At 41.9% G+C, this 20,881-nt stretch overlaps 1 protein-coding gene across 1 annotated transcript in view; it reads left to right on the forward strand.

Annotated features, from left to right (window-relative positions):
- The window catches only part of LOC138617572 (zinc finger matrin-type protein 4), a 54,162-nt gene that overhangs the window by 7,398 nt on the left and 25,883 nt on the right, over window positions 1-20,881 (forward strand). Inside the window, exons 2-3 of the mRNA XM_069692673.1 lie at window positions 11,085-11,201; window positions 15,454-15,546. Of these exons, the coding sequence (XP_069548774.1) occupies window positions 11,091-11,201; window positions 15,454-15,546 (204 nt within the window). The 5' untranslated portion in view covers window positions 11,085-11,090. The remainder of the gene's footprint in view (window positions 1-11,084; window positions 11,202-15,453; window positions 15,547-20,881) is intronic.

Genomic DNA, 20,881 nt, shown 5'->3' on the forward strand with positions numbered 1-20,881 from the left:
TTTCATGTTGGCTCAGCAATAACAAATCAATGTTTTTATGTATGGCTTCACTGATTTTATTGATTAAAAGTAAAAACCAGGAAGCCAATGCCTGATGGATCATTACAGATCCCCCTAAAATGTTCAAACATAAAGAGTTTACAGAAAATTATACATTTAATAGAAGTCTGTCTGTTCCACGAGACGGGCAAATGACAGATGCCTAAAAATGTTTTCTACATGAATTGGCCTATAGGGAGCACTGGTGGGGACCTCCTGGTCAAATGCATTTACTCACTGGTGAATCCTTTAATGTTCTTTTGGACTGTAAGAAACTCGATAAAGAACCAAGCCGGTATCCAGCTGTATATACAGGCAGTTTGAAAATGCAATGATTGTGTATTGGGCTCTCAGCGCTTCCAAAATGCTGATGACTTACAGCTTCATACTGTGCCTGAACACCTCCTGTGCAAACACAAACAGGGCACCAGCGCTGCTGCTGTTCTGCTAACACAACTCATGCTGTGCTTTCCATGTAAACACAGCGTTAGGCTGCGGCCATCTTCACAGCTCCGTGAGGTTGTACTCATATAATGCGCTGTTTTGTGCATGCTGAAAACAACACAGCTGACATGCCAAACAGGTTCTATGTTTACCATGCTCAAAGTTTAGGATGTTAGAATTGCAGAGATTGGCTGAATTTGCATTAATTATTGAGATCGCAAGATTACGATTTCCTGGAGGGAAACAAAGGGCTGGCAAGAGCAGATTTACCACAAAAAAAAACTGACTATGATCCGGAAACATTCGGAAAACTACACCCGAAGCACAGACAGACTAAATTTATAATCTGGCAGCTGTGAAGAGGCAGACTTCCCTCAGTGAGTACATATGCTAAGTAGGCTGATTAGCAGAGTGGCTGCAGGTGAGCAGATTGGGGAACTGGGAGCAGGTGAGGCGGGTGTGAGAGACTGGACCAAGAGAGATAGGCTGAGGACCTGTGGTGGGTGGAGGGACAGATACAGGGAACAACCTTAAAGACAGAAACATGAAGACAAATCCGTGACAGTGACAGCACAGGCGGATGAGAATGTCATTAGTTTTGAAGGTATTTGGTCATGGATTAAAATACTAGGCAAAATGGGAAAATGCATCCAGTATTGGTTGTGACAATTTATTCTAAACCTTATGTAAACCAAATGTTAGCACCAGGGAAAATGTCAGGGGATCACCAAAGTCTGGAAACCATGAATGTCTGAACTAAATTTGACCAAACGTTCAATACCCAGGCCTGGTTAGAGACATGAGGACAAAGTAAATCCCACTTCCTTTGTTGATCTATAATATGGTCCGTGCACGGCACTTTGAATTACTTTACGCCTTAAAGGTGTCATACAAATTGAATTGCCTTACAAGGCCTTTTTCTTTTTGTCGTCAGACTTTATTTATTCACTGTGTCTCATTCAGATAATCATCTGTGGAAGAGCTGAGAATAAGCATATACATCCATCAAAAATTATAGAGGCATGTCAAATATTGTGAGAATTATCAGCACGTATCCCTCAGAGAAATAAGCGTCACTGACTTTAAGTTTCGTTGCAATTTTCCCCAGCAGTGAGGTGAATAATACAGAAGCTTATCAGCTCGTCTCTCCCAAGAGTAGATAAGTGTAAAGGCTACACCATCCCTCATGAATAATCACTGCTCTAAAGGTCATATTTCCACTACTGGGCGAGAAAGAAGGAAGAGAAGATGGGAAAAAGGAGGCAGAGAGATGAAAAGCATCATTTGACTGTGTCACTGTAAATATCAAGATGCTCCAACTCAGAGCGGAGAATGAGGTCCAAAATAGAATCTGTGGCACAACAAATTGGGAAAAGGTTGCACGGTCTACCATACTGCTCGGCTGGAAACGTTCTGTTTGGAATTTGCATGTTTTTATTCTGCAAATGTGGATTTTGTGCGGGCGCTCCGGCTTCCTCCAGCAACCCGAAGGCATGCGTTGTAGGTTAATTGGCGATTCTAAATTGGCCGTAGGTGTGAATGCGAGCATGAACGCTCGTCTGTCTTTCTGTGTTGGCCCTGTGATGGACTGGCGACCTGTCCAGGGTTTTGGGATAGACGTTAGACCCCTCCTCCCCCCACCCCCGTCACCCTCTACAGTTTAAAATGACTATAGATAATGGATGGATGGTCAAATAGTAAGCAAAGGGAGAGGAAGAGTTATAAAAACAAATGCTGACTCATGGGTAGAAGTGTGTACCTGCTCTTGAAATTACATGCGTATTTTTCTGACCCTTGAGTTTACCACTGTATGTTATTAGAGAAATTTACCCTCTTGGTTTAACTATGAACATGAACATGAACATCTATTTATGTCACTTGTTTTGGATCTTTAGGTTTTAGCTCTTAGTTCTGTATTAGACAGCCAGACTTGTGTGTTTGTATCCTGGCTGCATTTGAGGTTGTGTGTGCATGCAGTTTGCAGTATTTAGCAAGAAGAGTACAAAGCAAGCTCCTGCAGTGCAAACAGAATGAATGTGGATTTGGATTCAGACTCTGGCTCTGGCTCCTTTGAAGACTTTATTCCCTCAGTCTAGTACCTTTGATTGCTACTGTACAAAGAGGAGGGTTGCGAATCAGATTCAGCGTGTGTGTGTGTGTGTGTGTGTGTGTGTGTGTGTGTGTGTGTGTGTGTGTGTGCGCGTGTGTGCATGTGCGGCGGGGGGCAGACGAAGGGAAGACAGTGTTCGGAAAGATTACATTACCAGGAGCGAAACAGGAAAGAAATTGTAATGTGTAACATCAAAGTGACACGGCAGAGTGCCTCTGCAATATAGGGCTCCATATTATTAACCCTGCAACCCTTTCTCATGTTATTCCCAATAGTGACTCATTAGACAGGCCATTGGCTTAGAGGCTGATGTCAATATTTCATTGGTTGTATGCATAATTTGACAGTTAAATCAGAGCAGCACTTTACTTCAAATGAGATAGAAGTTGTATAAAATGTGAAAGAGGGGAACAGATAGTCCAGCTCAACGCAGGCGCCCCCCCCTGATGGAGCAACTTAAAAGAAGCCCTGCTCCTCCAAACACCTGCTGCTCTCTGCCTTCATCCCACAGTCTCTTTCTTTAAACTGTGGCATGTTTCTCCACTCTTGCTTTTTGCCTGTCAGTCGTTCGTCTACACACTTCACAAACAAAGTTTGTGTTTTCGGGTCATAAAAGAACTCAAATTTGTATCTGTAATAGTTGGGGTGCCTCTGAAGCGCCACACCGGGATAAAACATCACACCGTATCTCTGTCAATACAACAGGGCTCTCATTTAATACAACACTATATCTTGCAGTAAGAAATATTACAACCTAGTTAATAGTCTAAGTCCAGGCGGTAGAAAACAGCCCAAGTGGTTGCATTTATTAGAAAAAGAACAAAAAGCCACATTCCATTCAAAGCCAGCCATTTAAACGAATGGTGGGGCCAGAGGCTGAGCTTTCAGGGAGGGCTCAGAGTTCACGTCTATGTTAAATACTTGATGCGGTCTTAAAAGAGGATCCCCTCAAGGTTCATTTTGTCTTCAGATGCCTGAGGCTTTCATGTGATCGCTAAGACTCTAGCTTTTTTTTTGCAGTCTTGTGTCTAATTGAGTTTTGGGCTTTTTCATTTTTTATGTGAGCTACTGTTTCTGTACACTATTCATCTCTGTCAACTGATAGAGATTTTTTTTTTCCACCTCTCTGCGTACATTGTGGTCACAGTTTTATTCCGAGTCTTGTGTTTCATGTTTCATCCATGACTCCTGTATCACCCCCATTCACCCACCAGATGTCCTCAGTCTGTCTTCCTGCTAGCAGCCACCTGTCTGCCACACCCACCTCACCTCACCTCACCTGTGCCCAGTTCCCAATCAGCTCCCTTCTGCATCACAGTATTACTGACATCCATCCATGATCTATACCTACTTTATCCTGAAAAAAAAAAAAAAAAAGGGGTGAGGGGCTGGAGCCTATCTCAGCTCACTTTAGGCGAAGGCAGGGTACAACCTGGACAGGTCGCCAGTCCATCACAGGGCCAACACGTAGAGACAGACGGAAACAAAGACCATTCACGCTCTCATTCACACCTAAGGGGAATTTCTAGAACCACCAATTAACCTGAGATGCATGTTTTTGGATGTTGGGAGGAAGGCGGAGTACCCAGAGAGAACCCACGCAGGCACAGGGAGAACATGAGAACGTGCGTGAATACTCACACATCCACTTGTCCGCTGCATTTTTTTTTTTTGGTGCTTTTGCCCATCTCGGTTTTCTTCTTGGTGTCCTGATTCTCTCTCCCTCTGCTCTTGTGAGTTTGTCTGCCACCCTGCTTGTAAGCTTCTGCTCTTCAGTAGACCATAAATCTGTTCCTGCCTGCCCGGTTTAGTGTCCACTGTGGTCCTCCGGCCTGCTGCCTTGACACATGGTTGTTACGCATATCAGCAATTCTTAATCACCACACTGTACTCTTAAATAACCTTAGAACCACTAACTAACTAATCACTAATATTCCCAACTGGATGAGCAACAATCAAAGTTAAAGTATAATTTATAACCATCAGGACTGTGGTTTAATTTGACGGACAATACATTAGCAGACAACCTCCCAACTGCCATTAGATTGTGAGCAGAGTGATGCTAAAGTATATCAAATACTCCTCCTTCCTCAAACCTGTTGGAAAAGCACAGACAAAAGTATCTGATAAATAACCCAAAATGAAGCATAGCAGCAGAAGGAGCACCGAGATTGACTTTGATTTGGCTGATTGGCATCAGCCGTTTCATACATGCTAAACAGGCGGCTCATTCGCAGCAGCTGCGTGACGAGTAATGTCCAATCTTATTTATGAAGGTGCACAAAACAGCCACTAAAACATGACACACTGCAGCAGCTCCCACCGCCGCCCCCCAACCTCCTGGTATATTTTTGGCATCGCAGCCTTATCAGTATTTAATAACCAAGTATGTTTATTAAAGGCGATTCGTTTTAAGAGCAGGATCTCTGTTGCCACTCAAATCTTTTCAACCTGTTTGCACAACTTGCTCCACTATTTTGAAAGAGCGTTTTTTTTTTCTTTTTTTTTTCTTCAGTATCGACGAGATACTCTAACAACATACCCATGATGGAAGGACCAAAATGTGACGCTTGGATTGAGTACATTGGTCGTCATGATTAGTGAAATGGTATTTATGTGATCATGAGCGGAAAAGGCCCCCAAAATAATACATTTTGTTCCATGTTACATAAAAATTGTCATCAAGATCACAAGTAAATTGTTATTGAGTTTTTTTTATTGCATAAAAAAATATAGCCGTTTTATGAATGAAGCCAAATTAGTTTGTCTATGAAGGGTCTTCCATTATTCATGTTACTTAGTATTATGTATTATCATTCCCCTTTTAGTTGTACTTACTAGTTTCACTACAATACAGAGTTTATACAATTCTAACCTCTTCATTATCAGATGGCGCCAAGGAGGTATCTGTCCATCACTCACCCGCTATTGAAAAATGTATGACTTGTGTTTTTTTTTTTTTTTAAATCCATGACATTTTGTATGGCTTACGTTTTTCCCCAACGAGTAGAGCAAAGATCACATAGATTTCCACATCAATCTGTATAATATTTGATACAAATAGTTATATCCTTGTAGTAAAAGTCTCTTACTACACAGCTCCAACTTTGGCAGAACTTTTTGTGTCACAAAAGATCCGTCACTCACAATAAGAAACCTTCTGCAGACCAGACATCAGCTTACACCAAACAGAAACCTCCGGGGCTGAAAAACATTAAGCCAAAACAGGAGTGCTAGAGACTGCAGTTCAATGAATGGCCACTTGAGGCGACTCCGAGAGCTCTAAAAGTGGTCTAAATAAACCTCCATGTTAAAATGACAAATTTCACAGATTCACACATTTTTACAGAATGGTGCACAAACTGTTTTTGGTCTCTGTAGCTAATATCCCATTCCCGTCTGTACGGGGGCGTGACTGCTAATATAACTCGCTCATTTAAATTGTATGAAGGCGTAAAGTAATGCATAATTAAGGGCGTAGCTGATTTGAGTGACAGACGGGTGCTGTCACAGTTGACGAGCTGTCTGCAGGTTTCAACAACCAGGATTCATTCGGCTCACCTCCGCTCTATCCACGCACCACGTCTTTGCCCATTCATGTATTAGCCGAGTAAGGCGGAGTCCGGCACTTCCAAAATGGCGGTGGCCTGAGACACCCAGAATTTTTGCTTCAGAACCGCTTGTCAGGAAACCTAGGGCTGACTAGGGAAACCTAGGGAGGCTATGTCTATTTTTTTTTATATACGGTCTATGGCTCATACAGAATATCTACATACAGAAATCCTATCTTTACTAGTGACGCACCTCCATCATGAATGATTCGATCGTTTCCACTGAACTCTGTGTGCATCTAAGTGGAAAAATAAGATGCAAATCATACTGTCAAGAAGGAAACAAAAGAAGTGAAGTTACTGCCTGCTGATAGTAAATACAACCCACATAAAATGCATGCCTTTTTGCCGTAGTCTCAAAATCAATGCTCAAGTTGCAAAAAATATATGAAGTTCTCATAAAAACACCATGAAAATATCATGCCCAGTGCACCTATTAATCCCATCCCTTCCTTTTTTTCCCCCCCTCTTGCCTTCCCTCTTTCATTATGTTTCCCACTATCTGTCTCTCCATCTTTTCGCTTCGTTGGGCCTGCCATTCCATTAATCTCACCAACAGATTGCCTCTATTAATTAGTCTACATCTCCCATCTTGCATATAATATTCAGCGGTAATAGAGATATTAGGAAGATAAGGATATTTCTTCAGTTGCAGTCACTTTTAATTAGCCCAAAGATTAAAAGATACCTGGCTGACATCCAGACCGACAGCACAAGGTCTTTTCTTGACACAAAATTCAGTGAGGCTGCATATTCGGCAGTAAATTGAATGTGTCTGTTTGCAAGATATAGCTATTCCATCGTGCCTCATAGGACACTTCACACCGTGGAGGTAATAATGTGCCTTGGCCTCTAGACAAAACAAGTTTACAACTTGTCATCTGTGCCATTTCAGAACAAATATTGTTCCTCGCAGGCATATAACTTCCCCAGCAAAGGCAGAGGTGAAGATGGATTCTGTTGCTCTAAATCAAATGCATTGACTTTTCATTTTATTGGAGGTTGAATTAGACAATGGAGGCAGCACCTATCCCGCTTGTCCGGTTAATTAGAAGGTTGAGGGTGCACTAAACAGACAAGATGAACAGACAGGGGTAATTACTAGTACTGCTGTGTGAGTGTATGCGCTCGTGTGTGTGCATGAAAGATTTGAGGAAATGTTCATTCCACCAGGAGAGTCCCATCTAAAATAAAAATCTCTTTTTCAAGAGAGGAAATACATTGGTTAAATGTAGTTCTATACCAGACTTGAGATAACTATCAACTCCTGTAACTACTTTTCCTGAGAAAAGGCTCTATTCTCTCCAAGTTACTAGAGCCGACCTCCTCAGTATTCCTGTATCTTGGGCCCTGAAGCCCTTTGCCCCTACAAGTCCTCTGTCCTGCCGCTTCCTTAGCAAAAGGACCACATTCAGTTAATGGTGGATGTTCCTGGACCATTCCCTTTAGACCCGTTACTCACCCAAACGCAGTCAGAGCGGTGCCTACGGTGCACACATAATGAAGAGAATAGAAAATTGAACACAAGACCCGAGAGCACATCATTAAACTATTTTCTATTACAGTACTCGGTATAAAAGCAAAAGAAAACACAGCTTCCAGGTTCTTAAGAAGGCAGAGCCACGGCTCCCAGTGGGTTGTTCAGGACTCTGTAGGTTTTACTGGTTGAGAGCACTGACAAGGTTTTAAGACACTCTTTCTCAATAGGGAATCCTTCTCGAAACGTTTTTAACAGTTTACTTCAGAGGCTGTAATTCTCAACAAAGTTCCTCTTGGCGATACCGTTTGCTCTCCAGCATTATTACTCCGTGCCAGCGTTCAGAAATCCTTGGAAGTTTCAGCAAAGGGTCACAGCGTTTCCTCCATATGTATTCAGCAGCAGCGCACCGACTCCAAATTATGACTGCCCCTGGTTCATTAATATTCACAACAAAAAGCAACCACTACAGGTTGCACTTTCTAAACTGCATGCAGAAGACTATTACACACACACAGTGATGACACTGTGTAGCACTCTAACAGAGGATGTTTGCCAGCAGCTGGTCAATTAATTCAGTCTTGAACTGAGCTAACTTCAGAGCAAGAATAGAGAGAAACATAACATTTACAAAAAGGTCGCAGCGACGCAATCCAAGCTTTAAAATGACTATTTAATCCTGTTGTTGTATATACAAATTTAACTATTACAGTAGGGAATCACCTGATTCTCAATACAATTTTAAACAATTCAATTCAATTTATTTATACAGCGCCAAATCGACACAAAGTTATTTCAGGTCGCTTGACATGGTGAATTCCTTACAGCAGAAAGTTATAGCATTATACAAAAGAAGCCAACATTTCCCACATGAGAATCCGGGAGGAAAAAAACTCTCCTTTAACGAGAAGAATGACCTCCAACAGTAGGAAGGAAAATCTTCCTTTTAAGAGGAAGAAACCTCCGACAGAACCAGGCTCGGCGGGGGGCGACCATCTGCCTCGACCGGTTGGGGTGAGCGGAGATTAGAGAGGGGAAAGAACTGCATAGCAATCCAAGACAATTGTTGGTAATAGTAAAAAGTTAAAACTTTGCAATATGTTGGCTTTTGCCCCCTGTTGTGATTTATTACCTTTCTTCAACTGCAAATTATGTCCCCAAAGGAAAACTTTTTACAACATTTGTTTGATGTAATAAAATAATGTTTAGAGTACGTCCATCTCGCGTCAATCATTTTCACTGCGTGATAAAGGGATTGACTGTTGGGCAGTCTGTCTGCTTTACATATAAACCTGTCACAAATGTTGCATGCCCCTGACGAATTCATTTTTCATAGTGAAATATTGATGCTTAGCACTCGTGTATTGATGCAATACTGCCATGCAAAGTATTTAGATATTATACGGGATAATTTTCTTTCCCCTAACCCTACTAAGGATTCCGTACACGAATGTAATACTGGCACATTTTACATTTATTACTGAGGCTGGGTGTCTAAACAGTCAGTAAAACTGTGTACTAATTTACTGATGTCTGTAGGCAGTATTACCAAACCTTGTACAAACATTTCGCCTCCGAGGGGCTGGCACCCCATCGTGATCAGGATATGAATAAAACAATTCCAATTTGTTTGGGCGCAGAGAGTAAAAAATTTGTGCTGAAGTCATTTTTTGAAACAATAGACAAAAATGTCAAGAACAGGCCTCTTATATCAGCACTTCATTAATGCCCAAATGACTTTAAAGCGGTGACTTAGTCATTTTTAGGTCATATGTGTGCATTTGTGCAAGGAAATAAATAATCTGTGCTTCATTATTTCTGAAGTTATCACAATTAATCTACCTGACGTGTAATGCTCATAGCTTGACAATTAACGAAGCAAAAATGTTTGTTTTGTTTGCACCAACATGCACAAACAATGTGCAAACAAATGACTCACTCCCTTGGACTCATTTCGACGTTAATAGAGTCCTAAAGCCTGTTCTTAAAAATGTGGTGTTTCATTACTCAAACAATGCGACCATATAATTATCTTGTTAGTTAAATTATATTTGAATTTTTAGATGAGTCTGAAGACTGGCTTATTTAAAAAGAAAAAGGATAATGGAGGATTGTAGGTGGTAGGCTGGTTTAGTAATTCAATCATAATAATGTCTGTGTTGTATTAAATAGGTTTATATTCAACATCTATTTATATTCAATAAAAAGTGTAAGTAAATCATATACTACACTTCATCTAAAATAATTGTGAGGTTGATGAAAAAAAAAGGATAATGGAGCATTTTAGGTGGTAGGCTAGTTTAGTGGTTCAATCATAATAATGTGTATTCTGTTAAATAGGTATATATTTTATATATTTATCTTCAATAAAAAGGAAGTGCAATTAAGTCATACACTACACTTTATCTTAAATAATTGTATGGTCGATTCAAAGGTGAGTCTCAGGTAAGGTATTTCGTAGTTGGAAAAATTGCATGTCAAAATTTTAATCTTCAGAAAAAACATTGGAAGGCCATGAGTGGGGCCAAAGAGCAGGTTTTTAACTCTGTAAACGCAGTGTGGAGTAGGTGAGATAACAATGTTCACAAAAGTAGGCAACACAAGAATGCTATAACATGTCCTCTTCGATCTTTCTGCTTCGTGCCAACACCATGATTTCAGTTTCATCATATACTGAGAAGATGAAACAGAGAACACTCCTGATACTCTGCCTGCTACTCCAAGTTTCCAACTTCCACAGCAGAGCAGCAACAGATAAAGATGGCTGACAATATTTGGTCTCATAAGATGGCCAAAAAGCTAAAACCTACGTTTTCTCAAGTTTTTTTTAACCTCTTAATTAATGTTCCAATCACAATAAATACACATACATTTGACAAATAAACAATATTTTGGTTCTGAAACAGTTCAGGTTTCCATGGTTTTTACATTATCAATAAAGAGCAAAGGTCATCTTATTTGTTTCAACTTCATGTTCAGAGTTTTTTTTTTTTTTTTTATTATTATTCAGAAAAAGTAGTTTTTTAGTATTGCTATGTAAAATGCAAGAACTCAAGCATGAGCCTCGGGCCATTGTTTCCAAGACTGGAGTAAAAGTCATCCATGAGACGATGTTCTGACAGAGAGGATCAACTTATTTTGGGCTGAACTGTCATGATGAATCCATCATTCTGAAGGAAAACTATTTCTAAAATGAGATGAGATGTTTGCATGCTCATGCACCTCTAACACACTGTAAGGTTCACTGACATTTTATTCCGTCCTGCATTTTAATCATACTCATATTTGCATATATGTGTGTGTGTGTGTGTGTGTGTGTGTGTGTGTGTGTGTGTGTGTGTGTGTGTGTGTGTGTGTGTGTGTGTGTGTGTGTGTGTGTGTGTGTGTGTGCATGTGCGTGTAGTCTCAGATGAAGATGAAGTCTGCGGGCGTCGTGGATGGAGGCTTGTTCACAGAGAGCTATTGTAACATCTGCAATGCTCAGCTCATCTCAGAGTCCCAGCGCACCGCTCACTACGAGGTGAGTCCGTCTCTGCTCCCTTCTGGAGGTACTTTCTCAGGTAGCTCAGGACTCAGGACGCACACACAGGTCGAATTGTGAAAACACACAAAGGTTCTTACGCACAAAACAAAACAAACATTGCTACGATTACTGCCTTCACAGGCAGATTGCAGCAGCGTACACTTTGCAGGAGCCTTATTTGTACCAATTTGCTCTTGTGCCGTTCAAAACAGTGCTCATCTATTATCCATAGGCTTAATGCAGCATGGTATTGCCAGTTTACATCCACACAAACAAATGCGCACACACCCACTTTTTGTCCACCTTTCAGCAGACTGTCTAAGAGTAATTTAATGGATGGCCATTAAATAAAAGCCCTTGAATTATTTAACTAGGATCTATATGTGCATGTGTGTGTGTGTGTGTGTGTGTGTGTGTGTGCACGGGTACATACGAATATGCGCTGGCAATGCGTGTGCTGTATCGAGGTCGTCCTTGATTACAAGACACAATTGGGATTAACAAGCAGACTAATGAGAACAAGGCCCTTATCAGGAGAGACTTGAGCAAGGACAAGGACAGTGTGTGTGTGTGTGTGTGTGTGTGTGTGTGTGTGTGTGTGTGTGTGTGTGCGTGTGCGTGTGCACGCGTGTGTACCTACCACATTCACTCGACAGTGATCTATTTCTGCCTCTCATCCCATGTCTTACAAGAAACACACGGCCTTGAGTAAAGCAGACGAATAGGCAAGCTGAGTCACCACATGTCGTCAGTGTCACCCGTTAAAAAAGGTCTCTATCCGGTCAGTGGAATCGAGCAGACAAGGCAAGAAATAAATTGAAGGCAAGTTGTATTCCATCAGGACGGAAGGCCAAGGCCGGCAACTTCACTTTTGCAGCATGTTAATAAATACACGCCGTTAAATAGAACTTTTTGTTAGGGCCTGCCACAAATATTACATGATCGCGATTATTTGAGCTGACCGCAATCACTTTGCATAATCATCCAGTAGTTCTTACACGCATGAATGGGGACATTTTGAACAGAAATGTCAGATTTTCACGAGTTTCTCCCCGACGTTGGATTTCGATGAGCATCTATTGATATTAACAATATGGATTTAGTTGCAAAGCACATTTTGGTTTTAAGCCAAATGAAAAATAAATTGAAGGCGATTTGTCTGATTTGCAGCAGGCGGTTTCAAAATTAAATGTCAATATTTGTGAGCGTATAATTAAACTATGACTAAGCTTATAGTTTAAATACTGGCATAAAAAGAATAATGGCAACTATTTGTGCAACAATTAATTGTCAAAAATGTCATGATTGTGACATCCCTAGTTGTTTCAACTTAAATGTGTTCTTATCTTTCGTTCAGTGGACTCAGATTTGTTAATTCATTGAACTGCTTGGGAAGTTGTTTCAACTTGCAAATCTAGCTTCATCAAAATGGTCTGGTCTATAAACCTGTCTTGTAAGTAAATAATTTAGGACTGGATGTCATAATCCCTGCCAAATATCTTACTGTCTTTAGCCAACAAAGGTTGTTGCTATTGGTTACTAAGACCATCAACTGTTTTGGGACACGTTTTTTAGTTGTGGTAAAATGGCCGAAACACCCAATGAAGGCCGAGGTACAAAAGACTCGCGCCCATCGTTGGCCTTTTACGGTCAACTGTGAACACAGTTCTGTTCTTTCGTTTCAGCCACAGACAGTAACTGCTTCTCTCAGCACCCTCAGAAAATGATATAATTGCCTTCCTGAGGGTCTGCCCTGCAATGCCTGTTTTCCCTCAGCAATTTAATGGTGGCATTGGCAACAAATCCTCTGCACCCAACTTTAACCGGGCAGACCTCCTGCCTCGATCCTCTGCCTTTGCCGCAAGACAGGAATATCACAGTGTCACAGTATTTCTCTTCTTTTTTGGGAAACCTTTAAGCGCCCCCACGTGATTAAACACACTTTCGCTTGCACATATTTGTGTCTCCGTTGGTGAGATCACAGCTCTCGATGCAATCTGTCTTGCTTTCTGCATTTATACACAAGCACACGAGGATAATGTGGCAGACATTTTTCCATAGTTGTCTCCTGCTCTGTTTTGTCACCTCCAACTTGATTTTGACTCTTGGAAAAACATAGAAAGAAGAGACAAAGAGACAGGCTTGGTCCATTAGAGGAGGGTGAGAGCTGACGGGCAGTGCAGCGTAACCATGGTGAAACGAGGTCAAGCTTTTAGCCCATATCCCTAAACCATCCAATGCATGGAAATTTATACACCTATAAACAGAAGCATACACACACACACACACACACACACACACACACACACACACACACACACACACACACACACACACACACACACACACACACACACACACACACACACACACACACACACACACACACACGTACACACAAACTCTGATAAAATGCATTAACAGTCGTCTGGCAAGTGAGGAAGCATGGGGGGGGGTTATTCTCCTGGGGGCAAAGGATCCAATCTGAGCACTGGAGCAGCAAGTACAGTGTCTTGTCAGAGACTCCCATTTTCTTTCCTTTATGCGATGTTTAGCCATTATATGCACTTAAACTTACGAGTACGTTCTCATCTATAAAACATCCACAAATCATACGGATTAAACGGCAAAGTGGATAAAACATTTGCCAAACTGTCCCACTCTGGTTTAATCACATCCTTCTCTCATCAACCCACAGTTCCAATTCTTTTCATTATCACGATCTTGACTCGTATCCCTGCTCTCTGTTGTACAACAATGTGTCTTGAACCTGCGTATTTGGCAGTAAAGGTACAATCTTTCTGATGGCATCCACACTCGCCTCTGGAAAACAGTGCCAGCAGTGGAATTTACAGATAATGATGGATGTTTCAGAAGGAAGGAGTGAAGGCCAGAGTGTGACAATAAAATTATACGCAAGGGGCGAGATAGCGGCGTCAACCTCGTACACAAACACGTCTGAACACATATACGTTCACTAATCTTTCCCCCGCAGTATGTGCAGCAATTTTCATTGTTGTGCATTGAAGTGACAGCTAGCAGCTTCAAGGACGACTCACTGTCCTTTCTTATAAACAATTTTGTGTATTCTTGCTTATTATAGCTGTAAGTCGTCATAGTGTAAAGTCCTGGATCACCGGCAAACAAAATCACTCAGGTGGGGGCAAAAATACATGATGACGAACCAGCACGAAAAACAATCAACAGTAGAACTGGATACTTGAAAAATCTGTCACCACAAGCTTTACGTTTTACAGACAAATTTGACACTATTGTCGTTTTTTTTCTTCTAATTTCTTAATATCAAAAACTCTATTAAGCATTGATTCTACTAAAAGACCAAGAAAATGGATCACATCACTCCAATGCTGAGGTCTTCACGCCGGCTTCCTGTCGAACAAAGAATCGACTTTAAAAATCCTGCTGTTGGTTTATAAAGCACTGAATGGTTTAGGGCCAAAATACATTTCTGATCTGCTGCTACCTTACGAACCATCCCGACCCCTCAGGTCGTCTGGGACGGGTCTCCTTGCTGTTCCCAGAGTCAGAACTAAACGTGGAGAAGCAGCGTTCAGATTTCATGCTCCACATATCTGGAACAAACTCCCAGAAACCTGCAGGTCTCTTAGCTCCTTTAAATCAAGACTGAAGACTTTTCTGTTTGCTGCCTTTCACTGAACCAGATTTGAGGATGTCTTAAACTGCACTGTAACTTTTATCCTATTTTTAGCTTGATTAATGTTTTAATGACTATTTTTAATGTTTTAAACAGTGTTCTTAATTGTTTTTAAATGTTATTTTCTTTTGGCTTATGTTTTTATGCTTTTAATGGTTTTATGTGAAGCACTTTGAATTGCCTTGTTTTTTAAATGTACTATACAAATAAACTTGCCTTGCTCTTGTAGTTTTTACTTTTAAGAATCCAAGATATCAACATTTCAATTATATAATTTGTGCCATTCACATTATGTCCTCACATCCTTTAGCACTTTGCTTCATATGCACACACTCATACTGCAAAGAGCCCTCAACCTTCCCACCCACCACTTCCCCGACTCAACATCTTACTCAGGGCTCCAGAAACCTGAGGCTGGACCACTAGTCATGTAGCCGGGGGCAAAATGTCTGAAATGTCATCAGCTGAAACAGATAAAAGCTTAGAGGGAGTTGCCAAGATGGAGTGACAGTCATTGATTTTATTTTTTTTCCCTTTCAGCTCACTTATTTTCTATTTCTGTCTCCTTCTCAGAGTAAGAAACATGCCAACAAGGTGCGTCTGTTTTACATGCTTCACCCTGAAGACGGAGGACCACCGTCCAAACGACTGAGGCCAGATAACCCGGTAGGCTCTCACTCAGAGTGTGTGTGTGTGTGTGTGTGTGTGTGTGTGTGTGTGTGTGTGTGTGTGTGTGTGTGTGTGTGTGTGTGTGTGTGTGTGTGTGTGTGTGTGTGTGTGTGTGTGTGTGTGTGTGTGTGTGAGTGTGTGCGCACGCGTGTGTGTGCGTGTATGTGTTCATAAAATACAATGTTAAACACATTTTCTCACTCCAAACTAGAATTTCAAAATTGAAATATGTTTCTACTATTTATTGATGAACTAAATGACTTTCATAACAAACTGTAGTAAGAGCACAGATGTTGATGGAACGGCAGCTATCTGCATGCGTGAATTTGTCCTTTATCCCATGTAAATGACAGAAATGACAGTCTAATCCTTTGCTCAGCTCATCCATTCTCAGGCTTGACCATCGTAGCCAAGTGCTCTTGGGAGTATTTGTTTGATCTGTTGTGTGCAGTTGTGTGCCTTAATTCTCCCGAGAGAGGTTAGCTGTGTTTCTGGTAAGATTTAGGGGAGGCAGACGGCGCCAAGCAGCTCTGTATCTGACTATTGCAGGCCATGGCTAAGGAGGTCAGTGCATTAGCAAATGTTGGTGTGTCTGTCTGTGTGTCTGTGCTATAGGTAGGCCATTGTGTCTGTGTATTTCGGGCGCCCCGGTCCGCAACTGTGGCAAATGCTGAGGTTGCATTTGCATCTACAGTGAATTGTTGAGCTTCAAACGTGAGGCATAACGGCTATTTTGCTGCTGATTATATTTCCAGTTTGCGTGTGTGTGTGTGTGTGTGTGTGTGTGTGTGTGTGTGTGTGTGTGTGTGTGTGTGTGTGTGTGTGTGTGTGTGTGTGTGTGTGTGTGTGTGTGTGTGTGTGTAAGAGACTATTGTGCAGAGGGAGACTTACTATAGTACATTGTGTGCCCCATTTATCTGGCTTTTCCCATGTGGAATAAAACACACACACAGAATACATACAGTACAAACTTTGAGGACACAGCTGGTGGGAAAATAAAGCTTATCAAACTATCCAACAAATCTGCCTGTGCGAGAGAGAGAGAGGGAGACGGGAGAGAGATGGGTGAAGAGGTGGAGTGTCTCCAAAAACAGTGCAGTGCCACAGCCAAGACCTTGGGCTCGTGCAGTGTAGTGCAGAGCTGGGTACCTTGGTACTGTGATGGCCCCTCTGTCCTCAAATGACAGGACATTTAAAATGAAAACTAAAGAACTAAACGACATTTGCAAATGTCTCCAATATGAGTGAGTTCAGGTGGCAAAGTTGAAAACCCTGACAAATAAGGTTTGGGGCGGCCTGTTAGCCCCTTCAAAGGAAACAGATTTAAGGTTTTACGGTTAAATCCAGCAAGACTAAAGCATAAAGACAGACACGGATTAACAGATGCAAACACTGGAGACAGAAAAACCAAGGGGAGCAGGCGTTATCAAGTACACAGCATGCACAGCCATGCGTTTCCAGCAGTGACCGTACGTTCATGTTCTTCGGTGATACCGAGACTTAGTATTTTGATGTTTTATTAACCTGAAATTCCTTGAGTCTGTGGACTTGGGCTGTCCGATATGACCCAAAAACCATATCTGTTTTTAGGATGAATGGCGACACATTAAATATATCTCAGTATTTTCTATCAGGTGGGCTAAATGTTCATTTGAAAGTCAAAGCCACATGTGAGACACAAGCAGCTCCCGAGCAGCTGGAAAATAAATGTGGCTTGGTGACTGTCCGAAGGAAGCGTATCCCTGCGCAGAAGCCAACAATTCACCGTCAACCAGCTTTGTGGGGTTTCACAGAGATTTAGTTAGAGGGGAGACATGCAGTGGTGCGGCTTTACAGAAGAAGCAAGTTACGCAAAGCAACATCAAACTATATCAATATCAAAGAGAAGTGATATATTGTTCCTAAATCTCCTTTGAAAGAATATCGATGTTAAAAGGTCGATGTGCCGGGCTGCCCTACTGCAGAGAAGTTTGTTCCCCAACAGTTGAAGGTCTAATCTAGTGTGACTTCTGTCACACCCAGTCCTTTAACCATGAATAACCAAAGTCTCTTAACATAATATATAAACCTAAACTCTGAGAACCAACCAAAAAATAGAAATTAAATCAATCCAGACCAACCTGTTCTCATTTCAGGGTGTCAAAAATAATGCCGTTTTATTAAAGCCACTTGTGTCTCATATAGACGCACAATGTGCTTTACGTTTAGGCAACAACAATAACGTGGTTCGGTTTTTTTGAAAAGATCGTGGTTTTCGTTAAAATAAGTACCTACCTCATAAGTTTCTTAAGAAATCCGTGTTGTTCCATCCAACCGTCCCCACCGTCCTCCCTACATGGACTTCACCCTTCTTTGTACTTACGCACAGTCATTAGCTGGGTGAGAGAAGGTCATGTGACTAAGACGTAATGTACCTTGTGCGTATGTTTTAGACACCAAAGGGCACCTCATGCGCATCTCTCTGATGCGAAACGGCATTATTTGACAGCCAGGGAATGAGAACGGGCTCCTCTGACATGGAAAGACATTAAGAAGAGGTTAGGGTCGAGGTGTCTGACCAGGTCAGATGGCAAAAGTTGTGGTTGTAACCAAAACACTGATAGGCAAAGGGAACAGCGAGCTGCGCGCACATTTTTACCACATACCTGGATAACCGCTGTGACAAGTCGGTATATGAAGGTCGGTTTCAGAAAGTTGGTGAAATTCGTGGGGAAATATGGAGGAGGAAGGAAGTTTCTGAAGCTGTTCAAATCATCCGTCAAGCTGCTCTGATGAAGCCCACTGGAAGCTCACGTCCATCTAAGAAAAAAAAAAAAAAAAAAAAAAGTCAATGCAACATTTCAGAAGAGTCGGACTGGACAACAATTTGCTATTGCTATATAAAAAAAATAAAAGAAACATTCAAAAAATATCAATGAAATGGGGAACCAAAAAGGGTATGAAAAAAACAAAACGTGCTATACACGTCTTGAAAATGAGCAGCTGCTCGTTTGTTCAACCTCAGTCTTTAACCCAAGCTGTACTATAAAATGTGATAAGGTGATACATGTGCACAACACTGCATGCAGTAACATGTCAAGGGTTTATGGGTTTACACGCACACACGCACACACACACACACACACACACACACACACACACACACACACACACACACACACACACACACACACACACACACACACACACACACACACACACTGTAGGAATACACACACCTGCGTCTCCATCTGTCTCTCTAAGTGAATCAGACATGACTCAGCCCATCCTGGCTTTCACCTCATGTGGGACACCGAATGCACATAAACAGGCCGTGTGCGCGCACACCAACCTCGTCTGCCATACTGTAACATACTGTGAGCGCCGCAGCTAGCACTTTGACCGTAACCTCTCACGCAGAGATTTGACATTGATTATCTGACAATGCTGGGAAAACTGATGTGAGACGAGCAGGTCTCTCGAGATGAAATATTTGGAATAAACTTTCCTTCTTTCATCTTTCTTTCTCCCCGGAGAGGTTTTGCACATCTTTTCTCTGCACTTTATCTTCGTGTTTTTGCCCCTCTGTTGTTGTATGGATTGACTTGGTGCAGTCCAATGGGAACGGCAGAAAAAGGTTGTTGTTTTTCTTCTGCAGTCAAAGAAATGCCAGTGTAAAATGCCATGCCCCGAGGTTTTTGTGTTTGTGTGTAGGTGAAAGCGTTTGTCACAGAACAAACACAGAGAAAGTAGGTCGTAAAGGTGCTCCCAGATGAAAGGGGAGGAGACGGGATCCGTTTTTCTCCCCTATTCTCCACCCCGCTGCTCTTTCTCTCCGTCTGTTGCAGTTTTTCTTCCTGCGCAACGGGCAGGAGATAACAAAATGTTTTTGTTTTTTTCTTCTTCACCTCTTATTCTCTTCAAACGCTATATTTGCAGTGTCGCCCCTTTCAATTTACACTCTCAGAGCTTCTTCAAACTCCAAACGAGAGCGTCTGTTTCCCTGTGCTGCTCCATGTGTATATTTAGCAATGTTTCCCACAGCGCCTCAACACAGAACAGTGGGAGAAGTAAGGAGGAGCAGAGAAAAAGCAAAACAGAAGGAGAGGAAGATAAACACAGCTAATTAGGAGGCTATTGTTAGGTGCGTGAGCAGGATGAAGCCACCCAAAGACTAAATATTCTGCGATACAGACATCACTGTCAGGCAGAGGATAAACAGGCATACGTGCGGCATGTGTGCGTGCACACAAACAAAAACACACACGACATTTAGGTCGCATGCAAATCAGTCTCAACAGATGTGTGGGGCGCGACAGGTAGAGCCAGAGAGGGGTTGGATACAGAGGGGATCACGGAAATGAGCGAAGGCAGAAATTTTGAAATCAAAAATGAAGAAACAGAAAGGCTGATGACAGTCGATGGAGGAACACCGTGAGTAAGAGATGGTTTTTTTTGGTTGTTTAAAGTGGTTGAGTGGAGTGGCAGCTATAATGAGCTGACAATTATTCATGTGTCAGTCACCCACACACGCTTCAGATTGTTCAAAACTTCCCCCCACCCCCATTGTCACGAAAAAAATCCCTGGTGGAACATCTGTCATATCTTTCAAGTCGACGCGTCTGTGTTTCAGTCTCATCTCCGTCAGCTGCTTCTTTAACTTTTCAGTGTGTTGTGACAGGTGAGACCACTGCAGGCTGCCGCAGAGAATCATCTCAGGCTTTTTGTCCACAGTAAAAAAAAAACATAGCAGCTGTGGGAGTTTGGCCTTACGCAGTCGAAATTCCTCATCCTCATACAACATGATTTTGCTAGAACAGGATCTTCAGCCGCTTTGTCCATTAGGTGGGGGGGAGAAGGAGAGAAGTTGGCAAGGGCTGGAAGAGGAGCAAAGAAAAGACAATATTTAGATGAGATGGAGTGCAGAATGTAAACATTAGAGAGAAGGTGGAGGACAGGTGGTGGTGAGGGAAATGTAGGCAAGAAGAATAGATGGAGTGTAGAGATGAAAAAAAGAGGAGAAGAAGTGAGACTTGTCCTCGTGGGCACCGTGTCTCCCGTACCACAATCATGAATAAAGATCATGGAATAAATATTGATAAGCTGTTTTAACTTTACATCCAAATACGCAACAACAAATATGCACACGCTTCTTTTCCTTTGTTTTTGGCAGCGTGAGATGATGCTGCATGTGCTCATAAAGCAAATGCATTTCTACCATCTCAGGGAGAGACTGAATTACCAAAGGTGATGGAGAGGGGGGAGGTCTGGGACAATTCATAACAAGCCTTTAACACGATCACAGCAGGGACAGACTCGGGGGAGGAGAGGAGGAGAGGAGGAGAGGGCAGGT

Source organism: Brachyistius frenatus, unplaced genomic scaffold (assembly GCF_029030835.1).
Source record: "Brachyistius frenatus isolate BFR_SWC_R1_liver_20210118 unplaced genomic scaffold, ASM2903083v1 Contig_13, whole genome shotgun sequence".
NCBI classification, from domain to species: Eukaryota; Metazoa; Chordata; class Actinopteri; family Embiotocidae; genus Brachyistius; species Brachyistius frenatus.